General features: G+C 44.5%; 1 protein-coding gene across 2 annotated transcripts in view; it reads right to left on the bottom strand.

Moving 5' to 3' along the window:
• Slc12a8 (solute carrier family 12 member 8) overlaps positions 1–16,161 on the bottom strand; it is a 131,740-nt gene that overhangs the window by 41,766 nt on the left and 73,813 nt on the right. For both annotated transcript variants that reach the window (XM_070028713.1, XM_070028714.1), the window contains exons 6-8: positions 15,150–15,263; positions 1,925–2,012; positions 925–1,012 (exon numbers count right to left, since the gene is read on the bottom strand). In XM_070028713.1, the coding sequence (XP_069884814.1) occupies positions 925–1,012; positions 1,925–2,012; positions 15,150–15,263 (290 nt within the window). The remainder of the gene's footprint in view (positions 1–924; positions 1,013–1,924; positions 2,013–15,149; positions 15,264–16,161) is intronic.

Raw genomic sequence — 16,161 nt, 5'->3', positions numbered from 1 at the left:
CAGGGCCCGCTTTTCCTCTGGGAACTTGAAAGAAGTTAGGGATTTGGGGTGGAGGGAGGGGGGCATTTTCAGAAAATGTCCAGAAATCTTGTTCTTTTGGGTTCAAGTGATGCCAAATAAATGTCCTTGATGCCACATGACCTCCATTCTGCAAAGGCAGCTCGGAAACATAAGGAATACTCCAATCTCCTGGCATCATGCATTGCCCTGAGTAGTATAAATACAGAGTCACTGGGATTCATGGGAAAGCTGGCTCTGCCTCTCCTTCTCCCACTGTCCCACCCTTTCTCTGCCCCTCAACCTCTTCCCCATTCCTCACTTGCTTCTTTTTTTTTGGGGTCCAGTCGTGGAGCCTGAACTCTGGTCCTGGGCGCTGTCCCTCAGCTATTCAGCTCAAGGCTAGCGCTCTACCACTTGAGCCACAGCGCCACTTCCGGCTTTTTTCTTTTTGCTTATGTGGTGCTGAGGAATTGAACCCAGGGCCTCAGGAATGCAAGGCAAGCACTCTACCACTGAGCCACCTTCCCAGCCCCCTCACTTGCTTCTTGTGAGCAGCGGACACTGCACTTTCTGTTCATGGTAGAGGAAGCAGCCATGAAGAGCTGTGGAAGTAGGAACTCAAGGTGACCAGATTCTTCTGCCTCTGCCCTGATTTCCCATGGGAAGGGGTGTCGCTGTCACCTAGCACTTGCATTTGTGTGCCTTTCTGGATATATGCCCTGTTTCTAGTGATCCATAAGCTGAAGCTGTACGTTTTCTATATCTCTGCCAAGCCCCGCTCCCTTATCCCCAAACTTCAGTCCTGGAGGGACGACACGACTCTAGACAAGACCGCAAGGGGAGAGGTGGCCATTTGTTAGTGGGAAGAAATAAATGACCTTGGCAGATGGAGCCTTTGGGGTAGCACAGGACAGGGATACCCACCTTTTGGGCTATGAGGAAGTCAGAGCGAAGGGCATCACGGGTGCAGGTGGCACCAAGCAAGAAGGTGAAGATGATGTAGAGAAACCACCTGCAGGACTCAACAGAGAGCAGAGCTGCTACCCACCCTGGTCCAGCCCTACCCCAGCCCCGTCCTACTCAGCCTTGGGTTTCCTATGGGACCCTGTCTCAAAGTGAAATAGGAAGGCCAACCACAAACCCTCTCCAGCCAGCCTAGGAGGGTACTTTTTGTATTATTTATCTATGTTTTTTGTTTCTTAGGTTAAAGGAAGAAAAATACACAAAGGGGAAGTGGGAGGCCCATTTGGCCTCTAAGTTGCCAAGACTCAGGCCACGGTGGCCTACAGCCTCACACCAGCGGGACTACTTCATCTTCCGGGGCCTCAGAGACCTACTGGACTCTGAATCACAGCTCACAGAGGGAAGCCAAGTGGGAAAAGGCAGAGCAGTGGCCTGGCTGTGTCCCCAAGCTGCCCGGTAACCATGAGTAAGTCACATGGTTCTGAGGGTTCCCCATTCCCATCTGGGCAGTGACAGGATGGGCCAAATGGACCCCCTGGATTTGAACCTTGATCTGTCTGACTGCAAAACTCTTCACCTCCATGCTGCCAGTGATCCTGGAAACTCACTGGTTAATAAAACAAAAATCCCCAAGTTCAAAAGAAGGATGAAGAAAGCACAGGGACTGGGTGGGAGGCTGGGGGGAAAAAAGGAAAGAAAGGACTGGGCCTGCGATGTGCACTCATGGCCCTCCTCCCCTTCTTCCTAGTAGCATTCCCAGGCAAGGGGTGTGAAAGGGCAATGTCTGAACCCACCAGACGTGAATTTTCCAGCCCACCGAGTATTAAAAGGAGGATCAGAATGTGAAATAGATTGGTCACAGTCGGGCTCTCTTGGAACAATAGGGGCAATCCTCGCTTTTGCCTGGGGTTTTTTCTCTCCACTCTCCAGCGCCCGTTGATTGCCTTGGCGGGGAACTCACGAGATGCCAACAGCTGCGAGGGAGCCCAGGGGGATGCTGGCAGCAGGCTCCCTGAGGTCACCTCCCATGTTGAAGCCGGCCATGACTCCTGGAAGACACCCAGATGGGGACAGAGTGAGGCAAGATACGCCGTCAATCACCAGGGCCACCATTGCTTGCCTGCCGGCCCTCTTCAGGAAGCTATACCACAGTAGGCCCTCCCATCCCGACTCTGAAAATAGACCTGGCAGCTGGGGAGATAGTTGCATGACGCTGAAAGGGACCTTTGTGTGTTGGGTAAAGCTTTAACAACTATAAAAGCATCTTATCACCCAGTGCAAAGAATTCAGGGTGAGGGGAATGACAAGCCACACAAAGGTCCCAATAAGGCCTGTAGAGCTCTGCTTGCTGGACTGGGACAAAATGCTGGAATGATTCAGCATCAGCAAGAAGCCGCACCTTCTGCTCAGCAGATTCCCTGGTCTCTGTTGCCTACTGATTACACTGGGGTTCAAGGGTCCTGAGGGCCAGGTGCCATCCAAAGCCAGGATCAGAGACAATGTTCAGGGTTCCTGAGCTAACAAAACTCTAAAAGGCAATCCAGTTGCTATCAACACTGTGCCACAATCTCCTTTTCACTATCACCTCTAGTCCCCAAGAGCACTACTGAAAATGAATGTAGCCATCTTGGCGAGGGACTAGCAGCAAGGCTGATGGGGAGAGATATAGCCCTCTCTTCCCTACACACCCAAGTGAAAGCAACAGGAGGCGGTGCTCTGAGGTGGAATGAGGTCCCTGCCCACAGAGGTTCTGGCCATCAATGCCATTGGCCATGGAGCTAGAAAAGGGGGCCAGGTTATTTCCCTATTTTATAGAAAAGTTCTCAAAGGGCCTTATTAAAGCCAGTAGTCCTGCAATCAGTAAGTGGCAAAGCTAGGATTCAAGCCTGGTCTGCCTGAACTCTGATAATTCTGTTAAGGGAGGTGAAAGAGAAAGAAGTAAACCTTTAGTACCACAAAGTTACAGTCTGACTGCTTAAATGATGGAACAAGACTAGGGCCTGCAGTGATCCCACCACTAGGATGTTATTCAAAGTTAACACTTAAGCTCTGCTTAGAGTAGTGAAAATTACAAATGACTTAATATCATTTTTTTTTAAAAAGGAGGCTTGGCTATGTACATGATGATATGTCATTCAATAAACAGCAGATCTCAAATATTGCCAGGGAATTGCTGTGACAAGGGAAGATATTTAAAGTCATTGTTTAGTTTTAGGAATTCTATTAGAAAATAGAACATATGGTATGATCCCACTGTTTCAAAAAAAAACCAACAACTCTGAAAGCAAATAAAGAAGAGCTAGAACATATTCTAAAATGTTAACAATGTTATTTCTAGGTGATAGAAGAACAGATCTGTTTTTATTACTTGATTATTTTCTGCAATAATCATTTTGGAATGTAAGAAAATAATATTTTTCTAAGTTCTTTGTTAGCCAGGCACTGGTCTATAGTTCATGATTCAGTAGGCTAAGATCTGGAGGGTCAAAGTTCAAGGCTAGCAAGAGAAAAAGAAATCTGTAAGACTCCATGTACAAAATAACCAGCCAGAAGCTGACTGGGAAGTATGGCCCATGGATCAAGTGGTACAGTGCCAACCTAGTGAGCTGGAGGCCCTGAGTTCAAACCACAGTGACACAAAAACAAACAATTCATTTGACTATGTGACCTAAATGCCACAATAAGCACATAGGCATCACAGTAAAGGAGGAATTCTAGCTCACTACTTTTTTTTTCAGGGAACAACCTTAAAGTTTATTGGTTTTAATGTCTGAAATGGATTTACAGAAATAGAGAAGCAGAACAGGAATATTATTTACCTTGACCATGTTAAAAGTCAGCTCACAATTAACTGATATTCGGAAGTTAAAAGAAGAAAAAGAAAAAAATAAAACTTCATCATAGTAATGTGGAAAACAAAAATATAATCTTTCTCTTCCAAAGATTTAATGGCTGTAATGTTACAAGCTTCAGTTAGTCCAATAAGAAAACTTGAAAGGGGCTGAGAAGGTGGCTCAGTGGTAGAGTGCTTGTCTTGCATGCATGAGGCCCTGGGTTCGATTCCTCAGCACCACATAAGCAAAAAAAGTCAGAAGTGGTGCTATAGCTCAAGTGGGAGAGCACTCACCTTGAGCTGAAGAGCTGAGGCCCAGAGTTCAGGCCTCACAATGGACCAAAAAACAAAAAAGAAAACTTGAAAGACAATTCAAGAAATGTCTTTTTTCTTTTTTTTTCTTTTTGTCAGTCATGGGGCTTGAACTCTGGGCCTGGCTAGCTAAAGGCTAGTGCTCTACCACTTGAGCAACAGCACCACTTTTAGTTTTCTGGTGGTTTATTAGAGATAAGATTCCCACGGACTTGCCTGCCTGGGCTGGCTTTGAACCTCAATCCTCAGATCTCAGCCTCCTGAGTAGCTAGGATTACAGACATGAGCCATTGGTGCCCAGCAAGAAATGTCTTTTGATCTAGCCATTAAATTTGTTGAGGAAATCATTAGCAAATATTTATATACCAGTTACAACAAAAAGTTGAGTTTTGCTGGGCACCAGTGGCTCACGCCTGTAATCCTAGCTACTAGGGATGCTGAGATCATGCTTCATGATGACTGGAAAGTCTGAGAGACTCTCATCTCCAATAAACTACTCAGGAAAAGCCAGAAGTGGTGCTGTGACAAGTGGTAAAGCACTAGCCTGAACACAGATAGGCTCAGGTACAGAGCCCAGGCCTTGTGTTCAAACCCCAGGACTGGGGAATGGGGGGGGGGGGAGTTGAGTTTCTAAGTGTTTACTAAGAAGAGCAAAGAAATTTCTAATAATCTGGAATGGGTTGTTTGTCTTCAGCATTTCAAAGACTGTTAACTTGAAACCATGAGACAGTATTTGAGAAGAAAGAGTACAGTGGGTGTGTGGGTGAATAACTATGTTCCCTTAAAGTTGAACATTTTTCATGGGATTCGCTCCACTCACCTACTGATAATCAACTTTCTATAGCTTTCCTGCTATTTCCCTAAAAACTGAAATATAAAAGATTATGTATTCCCAGTACCAGAATTTTTCTGAAAATTTTGAAATATAAAAGGATTATGTATTCCCAGTACCAAAAGAAAAATGATTATGAACATTTAAATTGAAGACAGTGGCAGGTGGTGCCAATTGCTCATGCCTGTAATCCTAGTTACTCAGGAGGCTGAGATCTGAGGATGATGGCTTGAAGCCAGCCCAGGAAGGAAACCTCCAATTAATCACACACACACACACACACACACACACACACACACACACACACACACACACACACACACACACACACACACACACACACACACACACACACACACACACACACACCTGGAAATGGAGCTATGGCTCAATGGTAGAGTACTACTACCCTTGAGTGAAAAACTTGAGGGACAATACCCCGATCCTGAATTAAAGCCCCAGTACTGGCACAACAGAAATAATAAAATAAAATAGGACAGTGACTGACTGAATCAGTCCTAGTTAAATATATGTTACACATTAAAAAACAACTAAAAAATGCATCAATGGTACTCACTAGACACTATGTTGAAAATGAACTATACAACTTGTGGGTGGGGGGCTGGGAATGTGGCTTAGTGGTAGAGTGCTTACATGGAGCCTTGGGTTCAATTCCTCAGCACCACATAAAGAGAAAAAAAAAAAGGCTGGAAGTGGCACTGTGGCTCAAGTGGTAGAGTGTTGGTCTTGAGCAAAAAGAAGCTTGGTGATAGTGCTCAGTCCCTGAGTTCAAGCCCCAGGAGTGGCAAAATAAATAAATAACTTGTGGATGGGGACAGGAGGGAAACACTGGGAGACAGTGAGAGGAGTGACATTGTCCAAAAAGAAATGTATTGTTTACCTGACTTATACACTTGTAACCCCTCTGTACATCACCTTTATAATAACAATAAAAAATAAGAACTTTATCTTGACATTAGTACTGGAGAACAATAGTAGAAAGGGCTGGGAGGGGAGGGCAGGCTAGAGTCAGCTTGGTACTAGGTCTTTGTACTTACCAACATGTTCTGTATGTTCCCCATGTTACTATCCATCTATGCTTTGCAAGATGTTCTGAGCCACCGGGGCTCAGAAATGCAGTAAAACTCATATGAGAATTCTTGTATCGTTTCTTACAACTGCGCGTACATTGTGCATTCAAAACAACAACATAATTTGTTGCTTCTCTCAAAGTGTGAGATTCTGAATCCATCACAAACACCCTTGCATTTCCCCACACCCTGCTCCCAGGACTCTTGCTGGCTTTCTGGGACAGTGGGAGGAGAATGGACCATCTCCCCACAGAGCAGCTTCAGGACTGAGGAAGAGCCACAAAACAGATGGTCAGAATTGGACCGGAAAGACCACAGACGAGGACCTGGGAACAACCCTTGCTCCAGAGAGAAGGCTGAGGGGTGAGGCCTAGTGAGCCAGCATGGACACCTGTGTTTCTGCTGGCAAAGCATGCATTTGGTGGGCAGGCTTGCACATCCTGGCTGCCACTTACAGATTTTTATCCTTGTATTTCTGCACAATTCTTAGGCAGATGTTCTCTACTTGCTGGGAGTTAATTATAAATGTCTTGCTTGGCAGCTAGATCTAGAGAAATTATTTGATTCAGTGTTTTTTTTGCCCATTGTTGTCAACTGTTACAGAAGATTCTTCGTTGTCAAATGTTACAGAAGATTCTTCGCTTTCTTTCTGCTTCCAGTGCAATTTGAAAATGTCATTGTTAATGTCAGAGCTTGATCCATACTTGGTACAGTAGTACAGATTCCATATCCAAATGTCTTATAAATATTATAATTTTTAATGTCCCACAACTGAAGGTTGAGAAAGCTTTGATTAAATAAGATTGCCAGACAAATGAAGAGAAGAGGTGAGAATGTACTAAAAAACTCAATTTATATCCTACAAAATTAAGAAAAGTGAGGGCAAACAAGGGTTGGGAGGGGTGGATAAGAATGTTGAAAAGGGTAACAATGGTAAAGACACATTGTATTTATGAACTTCTTTGTACTATTATGTAAAGATAATAATAAAAATAAAAATAAACACAAAACAAAAAGGTTCTCCAGATGCTGGTGGCTCATGTTTGTAATCCTTGCTACTCAGGAGACTGAGACCTATGGACTGCAGTTTGAAGCCAACCCAGACAAGGAAATCTGTGAGACTCTTATCTCCAATTAAATTACAGAAAAAGCTGGAAGTGGTACTTTGGCTCCAGGGGTAGAAAGCTAGCCTTGAGCAAAAGGAGCTTAGGAACCGCACCCGTAGTTCAAGACTCAGGACTGGCCAAAAAAAAAAAAAGGTTCAAGAAGGCTACAAGAGGGGAAATAAGCCACCCCCTAATCTGTAGTTTGAAGGCCAGCAGCATCAGCATTGCTTGGGAGCTTGTCAGAAATGCAGAGTCCTAGGTCCCACTTATGAGTCAGAATCTGCATTTGGTGACAAGCTCTGTGACTCTGCAGGGAAAGGGTGGGGAGCTCTGAAGGGCTGTGCCACACAAGGATTTGGCTATTGAACTTCAGACTTCAAATTGGTTAGAATCCTGAGTCTGTCACTTACTCATTTTGTAAAGTTGGCTATGTAATACTTCCCAGCCTCAGTTTCTCAACTGCAAATGATGAATAATATTAGTTCATGGGATTATTGTAGACAATTATGATTGGCTTCAATATCTTTAATGTTATCACATCAAAGCAATGTTTGTAGCATTTCTTTGCTTTATTCATTTTTTTGTTTCAGTCTTTGTTGAAAAGATAAAGTGCCTAATAAGTGATAAATACTAACCAAACTTTGAAACAAAAAAATAAAAGATTGCCAGTTTTTTCCTACCAAATTTACTAGTATCTACAATATGTTAACAAGAGAAATACAGCACAGTTTACTAAAACTTATTTGACAATGAGCACTATTTTTTCCAGAAGGATTGGGGACTGGGCCTTATTATGCTTGCTAGTCAGACACAGGGCTACAGGGCTACACCTCCAGCCCTTTTGGGGACTGATTATTTTAGGTCATTCTTCTGTGCATAGGTTCCTATATACAGGTAAGAGCCACCAGAATCTAGTGACATGAACAATTTTTGTTTTGTTTTGCTTTTTGGTGCTGGTCCTGGAGCTTGAACTCAGGGCCTGGGCACTGTCTCTGAGATTTTGTGTTTAAAGCTGGTGCTCTATCTTTTGAGCCAAAGCTCCACTTTTGGAGTTTTGGATGGTTAATTGGAATCTCCATACTTTCCTGCCCAGGCTGGCTTCAAATTGAGACCCTCAGGTCTCAACCTCTTGAATAGCTAAGATTACTGGTGTGAGCCACTGGAGCCCAGCATTTTTAAATTTTGTTTGTTTTTGTTTCTTTAATGAACACTTTTTAATGGAGCCTGAAACCTGCCTGTCCAGACCCCACCTCTTCCTCACACTGGCTTACTGGCTGATCTCCTTAGCCACTGCTATAGAAATCTTCCTCTCTGTTTCTTGGTGGAGGCAGACCTGGTCAGTCCTCCATTTCCTTGTAGGGATTCTGCTGGGAGAGTCAGTATCAAATAGTGGCACTTTCAAATGCCAGGACTCCAGCAAGGTTTGCTGGCTTCTGGTTGGGGTGCCTCAGACACCAAGTGTCAGGTATCCTCTCCAAAGAGCTCAGGGACAATGCCCAAGCCAAGTTCAAGCCCCACGACCAACAACAACAACAACAAAAAGATTATGAGCGTGAAATTAGAATCAGGGCTTAGAAGGTACTCCCACAAGTGGGGGCTTGAAGTCTAGACTTCATTAGCTTCCTGGCAGATGTTATGTTGGAATATGACCTAGTGTGTTGGAAATTTAAATCCAAATCAAAACCTCATGTTAATGGTATTCAGAGGTAGAGTATGTGAGAAATAATTAAAAATAGCTGAAGTCACTAGGCTGAGTACCCATGATGATGGCATTAGTGACTTTACAAGAAGTGAGAGCTGGGACATGGCTCAGGGTTTGGTCCCCAATACCATATGTGCACGCTTGCGCGCGGGCAGACACACACACACACACACACACACACACACACACACACACACACACACACGTGTGCACGTGCGCACAAACAACCCTAACTGCCTAGCTAGGCATGGTGGTGGCCTATAATCTCAGTGCTCAGGAGTTAAGAAAAGAGGATTTTGAGCTCAAGACCAGCCTAGACTATATACAAAGAAAGAGAGAAAGAAGGAAATAAAGAGAGGAAGGAGAGAAAAAGAGAAAGAAAGGGAAGAGACGGGAAAGGAAAAGGACACCCAAGCTTGCATGCTTGCCTTATCTCTACATGTGAAGCTTTCCATGTGTCAAGGAGGCCCTCACCTGGTGTCATGCATCATACTTTGAGACTTCCTATCCTCCCGAGCCATAGCCAAATAAGCTTCTACATTTTATAAATGACTCAGTCCCAGGTATTTTGTGATAGCAGCAGAAAATGGACTAAGCAGACTTTCTTCTGATAGTTTTCTTCTGAAGTTTAAAAGAAAGATGATATAAAAGGTGATCATCACAATGCCCAAAGTGATAGATTATTATAACAGTTATAGATATTTATGATAATTTTGATAAAACTATAAACTAATTCTGTAAATAAGATTATAAAAAATAAGTACATATAATAAAGATTCTTTCTTTTCCCCTGTTCCTGTCAACAAACCCCTCAGAGTCTGCCATCTTCCAGTTATTCTTTCTTGGTCTCTCTATGCATTCAACTTGGGGTGTCCATTCTGGTTCAGTAAGTGAGTGTTATTTTTCTCACAGGGCCCAGAACTTGGGAGGAGACTGTCTGGAGGAGGAGGAATAGGATGGTGGGTGGGATGGGCACTCTTGGCCTGGGTGGAGGAGGTGAGTGACTTCAGTGACTTCAGTTCATCCTGATTCTGAGCATGATTGTGATGTGGGAGGGCTGAGGATCTTTTAGGCAGACAGCCAATCAAAGGGGCCCAGCCTCCTCCCAGAGTTTCCCAGCATGCCTTCACAAGCAGTGGGAGGGAGTCAAGCTTTAGAGATCAAAGGCATTATAGAAATAGCAGGGTTTGAGCAGGGAAGGTGGCTTAGTGGTAGAGTGTTTGCCTTGCATGCATGAGGCCCTGGGTTCGATTCCTCAGCACCACATAAGCAGAAAAAGCCTGAAGTGGCACTGTGCTCAAGTGATAGAGCGCTAGCCTTGAGCTGAAGCGCTGAGGAACAGCACCCAGGCCCTGAGCTCAGGCCCAAAAGAAAGAAAGGAAAGGAAAGGGAACAAGAAAAGAAAGAAAGAGCGAGCAGGATTTTGGACAAGGAAAATGATTGTGGATATTTTGGTAAAAGCTGTTGGTTTCCCTACCAAAGTTGTTATGCTGGGTGTGGTCGACCACAGGCCCCAAGTGCTGATTGTGGCCAAAGGGTTCTTAATCCTTCCAGTAAAAATTCAAGATCTGAGGACAAGAGTTATGTGACTTCACACAACTGGTATTTTTCTCAGTGAGTTTCCATTTCCTAGTTTCTCCATGACTTGTGTTCCTGGTTCTCTAAAGTAGCTGTATTTGAGGGGTGTTTAGGGAAACCTCTAAAGGGAGAGATGCTTATTTTTTTTTTAGGCAAAGTCTGAGGTGGGAGCTTGGAGAAGGAGAGTGCTTTGAGAAGCAAAGCAAATGCAGAGATCGTGCCAAACCACCACCAACCCTAACCCTGCAGACACCACAGGGTATGGTGGAGCCCCATGAAGTGACGGAAAGAAGGACCACAGCTTCCTAAGACATACAGGCCACACCTCACCTTCAGCTCCTCTTTGGAAATTGCCTGCTCTGGGGATAAAATATGTGAGGTAGTGTAAGAGTTTGTTCTTCAGGCTCTGCTTCCCTCTCTACTTCCTGGAGCTTCTCTTGTTCCAGAAGAGCATGATGTTGGAGGGAGCCCCAGCCATGACTCACTCACAGCTAATCCTTAGCAAAACCATTGCCATGGAAACTGCCAATCATCCAAGCTTTTCATAGCTTCACAGAACATCTGCCAGGGGAAAAATAAGTGGCACAACCCATTCATTCTGCCTATTGCATTTACATTGCCCTCTCTCCCCTCCCCCGAATAACAGAGAGAATCAGGGGCAGGCAACCCTCCACAAGAGAGTGATGACCTAGCTCTACATGCTAGTTAGTTGTGTGACCTTTATCAAGGGCTTCATAAGTATCTCTAGGCCCCTCCATCCCAGTTAGCAAAACAAACTCAGATCAGTGCTTCACAACCTAGTTGGAGGAAAAGAAAGAACAGAAAAATCCATCTGCTAGGAAGGATGGACTAAGGAAGCTTTGCATTTGACAATCTATTCAACAGTCCCATTTTCTATCTGGACTACTTACAAAATGCTTGCATAACTTAAACCACAGAATATAAATCGTGACTAGAAATCTTAGGTAGCTATAATTCTCAAAGAAAATACAAAGATGCTGCTCACTGAAGCAGAATTTCCGGTGCCTATGTGGTTTTGAGTATGATTATCAAGAAGGAATAATGATTTACAAGACAGTATCTCCAAGAGGCTTAGAGTGTAGCTCAGTGGTAGAGCACTTGCCTAGCAGGCACCAGCTCTGGCTTCTGTCCCCAGCCTGGCAAACAAAAATGGCAGCCAAGTTGAAAACTGATGGACTAACTGATCTCAAAGTTAATCCACCTCCAACTCTGGGCTGCTAAGTACCATTTCCAAGCCTCTACCTCCCTGCCCTCCCCCAAAGACTAGGACACCCTCTCTTACCAAGACTTGGGACCTGCAGAGGCATAAACTATGGACACATCAGGGTCATGTTACTGAGACAACCTCTTGGGGTGCCAAGGACAGCTGATATCTCAGCCCAGGGTGCTTCCTTGGCAGAGACTCCTCTCAGGGCCAGGCAACCATGGCCAGGAGCCCCTTGAACATCTGTTCCATTAATGTATTGCAAGAGAGATACTGAAGAAAGGCTGGGAAGCATTTTCAGGGCTAAAAAAAATCAGATAAAGAAGAGACCAGGAGTAACCTTGCAAAACCTCATCATCAAAAGGATGGGCAGGAGAGAATAGACCCATACAGGTAGGTGAGGGCGGGGAGTGTGGAGGTTGCTACTCCATAACAGACAAGAGAGGCAAAGAAGAATGGAGAAATCAAATCAAGTGTAAAATCAAAATTGCTCATGGAATTCAGTATATGCAGGTCACCAATGACACTGGAAGATCTATTTCACTGGCAATGGACACCGGGTGTATAGGCAGTGGGAAAGGGAGACAGGGACCTTTTATTCAGTTGTGAAAAGGAGAAAAAGGAGAGAAAGGCATGACTTAATTGGTGGAAAGTCAGCAAGAGAGCAAGCAAGCAAGAAAGAAAGAAAGAATGAAAGAAAGAAGGGAAGGAGGGAGGGAGGGAAGGGAAGAAGGAAGGAAGGGAGGAAGAGAGGGAGGGAGGGAGGAACAAAAGAGAAAAGGAGAGAAAGGGGCTTCTTGCTAGAGGGAAAGCTGAGACAGGACAACTGATTTTTTTTCATTTTGTCTGTTTTGTTGAAATGTAACTAACATCAGAATGCTATGGTGTGTGTGTGTGTGTGTGTGTGTGTGTGTGTGTGTGTGTGTGTGTGTGTGTGTGTGTGTGTGTGTGTGTGTGTGTGTGTGTGTGTGTGTGTGCATGCACGCACCAGTTCTGGAGCTTGAATTCAGGGCTGAGCACTGATACTCTATCACTCAAGCTACATCCATACTTCCAGCTTTGTTTTGTTTTTTAGGGGATGGGGGTTGTTTAATTAGAGATAGGAGTCTCATGGACTTTTCTGTCCAAGCTGGCTTCAAACTACAATCCACAGGGCTCAGAATCCTGAATAGTCTGGATTACAAACGTTAGCCACAAGCACCTGGCTTTTTTTTTTTTTTTTTGCCAGTTCTGGGGCTTGAACTCAGGACCTGAACACTGTCCCTGAGCCTCTTTGTGCTCAAAGCTAGCACTCTACCACTGAAGTCACAGAGCCACTTCCTGCTTTTTCTGAGTAGTTTACTAAAGATAAGGGTCTCACAGACTTTTCTGCCCAGGCTGGCTTGGAAATGCCATCTTCAGAATTCAGCCTTCTGAGTAGTGAGGATTATAAGCATGAGCCACCAATGCCCAGCACTTCTTTTTTATTTTTAAATTTATTATATTTTTATTGTGTTCACTCGGTAGGCTGTGTAACAAATTAAACTGCTTTGAGTTTCCCCAGATCTTCACATAAACACATGCTTTCAATTCTTTGTAGAAAATAACCAGGAGTAGCCCGGCTGGGTATATGTCTAATTTTTTTTATAATTGTATTTATTTCGGTTTATGTGGTACTAAAGAATCGAACTGAAGGCTTCATGCATGCAAGGCAAGTGGTAGAGTTACCACTAAGCCACATTCCCAGCCCTGTATGTCTAATTTTTTTTTTTTTGGTCGGTTGTGGGGCCTGAACTCTGGGCCTGGGCACTGTCCCTCAGCTCTTCAGCTCAAGGCTAATTCTCTACCACTTGAGCCACAGCACCACTACTGGCTTTTTTATGTGGTGCTGAGGAATCGAACCCAGGGCCTCATTCATGCAAGACAAGCACTCTACCACTGAGCCATCTTCCAAGCCCTATATGTCTAATTTTTATGAAAATACCAAATTGTTTTCCAAAATGGCAGCGCCATCTTACTTTTTTTTTTTTTTTTTTTTTTTGTCAGCCATGGGGCATGAACTCAGGGCCTGGGTGATGTTCCTGAGCTCTTTTGCTCAAGGCTAGTACTCTATCACTTTGAGCCACAGCTCCACTTCCAGTTTTTCTTGTGGTTAATTGGAGATAGGAGTCTCATGGTCTTTCCTCCCTAGGCTGGTTTTAGACCACAATCCTCCAATTGCTGATCCTCAGATTTCTGATCCTCAGATCTCCACCTCCTGAGTAGCTAGGGTTACAAGCATGAGACACAAGTGCCTAGCTGGCAGTAGTCTGACTACCAATTTCTCCGCATCCTTGCCCATACTTGTATGGACAAGCTTTCTCACCTTAGATATCCTAGTAGCTTCTCCTATTTGGGGAGAGGGTAATGAATAGGGACATGGCATATGTAGGAAGGCAGAGAAAATAAGGGTAGAAGACAAGGAGGTGAATGTGACCACCTCAGCCACATTCTCGGGATCAAGAGTGATGTGTTTGCCAGGCACTAGTGATGCACACCTGTAATTCCAACTACTCAGGAAGCTGAGATCTGAGGACTGCTGTCCAGCCTAGGCAGACAAGAGACTCTTATCTCTGATTAATCAGCAAAAGCCAGAACTGGAAGTGTGGCTCAAGAGGGAGAGTACCAGCTTTGAGCTAAGGACCTGTGTGCCCTGTACACAAGCCCAGTCCCTAACAAATGTGTTTCTACGAATTACCTGAAGCCATGCTAACTTACTGCTTTTCAGGCCTGGGAATGAGCACTACTAGGGAGCTCTGTGTTGGAAGGCTTCTCTGTAGCCTGTCAGGGAAGTGGAGAAGAATAGGGTAAAGGAATTCATCCACTGCCCTTGCGACCACGGTTTGGCCTGTATCCAGTACAGCAAGAAAAGACTTTCTCTGCCCTTGAGAGAAGATGTGGGCTGGGAAGGTGGCTCAGTGGTAGAGCACTTGCCTTGCAAGCCTGAGGCCCTGGGTTCCATTCCTTAGCACCACATAAGCAAAAAGAAAAAAGCCGGAAGTGGCGCTGTGGCTCAAGTGGTAGAGTGCTAGCCTTGAGCTGAAGATCTGAGGGACAGCGCCCAGGCCTAGAGTTCAGGGCCCATGACCGGACCAAAAAAAAAAGAAAGAAAAAGAGAGAAGATGTGATGGAGGGGAATTGGAAGGGGAGTTTCCAAATCTCTTTCCTGATATGAGGAAGGCAGCTTGTCGTGCTGAGGAAATTATCTTGCTCAACCTTAAGAGAAATATGGCCCCTCTGTTAATTTGGCCAAGACTTAGCAATGTGTAAATGTAAGGGGCAAGGAGGATCAAATCACGTGGGGACCTATAAGAATTATGAACAAATAAAATAATGTGAAAACAAATAGATTTTTACTCAAAGTATATGCTAGCCCTGAAGTCAGATCTATATCCTAAAAGCATATGCAGGCCATAAATGACACTGAATTGGGGAAACAAGCATTTATGCCCCTAATGAAGGGGTCTAAGACAATCCAAGTTACCATACCAGTAGCTGCTGGGAAGAACACCCCAAACACAGTGGAAAAAGACTCCCCGGGACTGTAGTCTGGCAGGGTGTTGTCCTGTAGCAGTTCGGGGGAATAGCCAATAAAACCGTGTTCTGAAAGAAGAAGGGAGAGCAGATGAGCTGAGTGAAATACACACAGGTGTCACCACACTACAGTACTGATTCATATCGCTTAAAATATTAAGAGGAGCTAGAAGTTGATTGTGTGTGCTTATCACCCTAGCTATTCAGGAGGCTGAGATCTGAAGATCACAGTTCAAAGCTAGCCTAGGCAGGAAGGTCCATGAGACTCTTATCTCCAATTTAGTACCAAAAAAAGTCCAACGTGAAACTGTGGCTCATGTGGTAGAGCACCAGCTTTGAATGAAAAAAGGTAAGGAATAACACCCAGGCCCTGAGTTCAAGTCTCAGTACTGGCTCACACAATACTATATATATTAAGAGGTACAATGTATGTCTCAGAAGCAAATGAGGGGAGGAGCAAGGATTAAGAGGGGGAGGGAACTGTCTACCTACAAGGGTTGATATCTACCTTTAAGTGTTAGAGATCTATTTCTAGGAAGGGGAAGCTTCATTTTTCTTTTCTAGACTTCATTCATTATAGCTGCAGTGCCTTTCAGTGAGCACATATTTATGCGATTGCCTTTCACTGAAACAAAATTGGTATTTTCAAGTTACTTTCCTGCTCCAAAATCTACCATGATACTTGTGAGTTACAAAATAAAGTCCAAGGGCTGGGAAGGTGGCTCAGCAGTAGAGCACTTGCCTTGCATGCATGAGGCCCTGGGTTCGATTCCTCAGCACCACATAAGCAGAAAAAGCCAGAAGTGGCACTGTGGCTCAAGTGGTAGAGAACTAGCCTTGAGCTGAAGAGCTGAGGGACAGTGCCCAGGCCCAGAGTTCAGGCCCCACGACTGGACCCAAAAACAAAACAAAACAAAACAAAATAAAGTCCAAACTCCTTCATGAATATCAACCTCTCATAGACCTG

This window comes from Dipodomys merriami, unplaced genomic scaffold (assembly GCF_024711535.1).
Source record: "Dipodomys merriami isolate MVZ:Mamm:240054 unplaced genomic scaffold, mDipMer1.0.p SCAF_2, whole genome shotgun sequence".
NCBI lineage: Eukaryota > Metazoa > Chordata > Mammalia > Rodentia > Heteromyidae > Dipodomys > Dipodomys merriami.
This window is presented reverse-complemented; position numbering and strand designations above follow the sequence as displayed.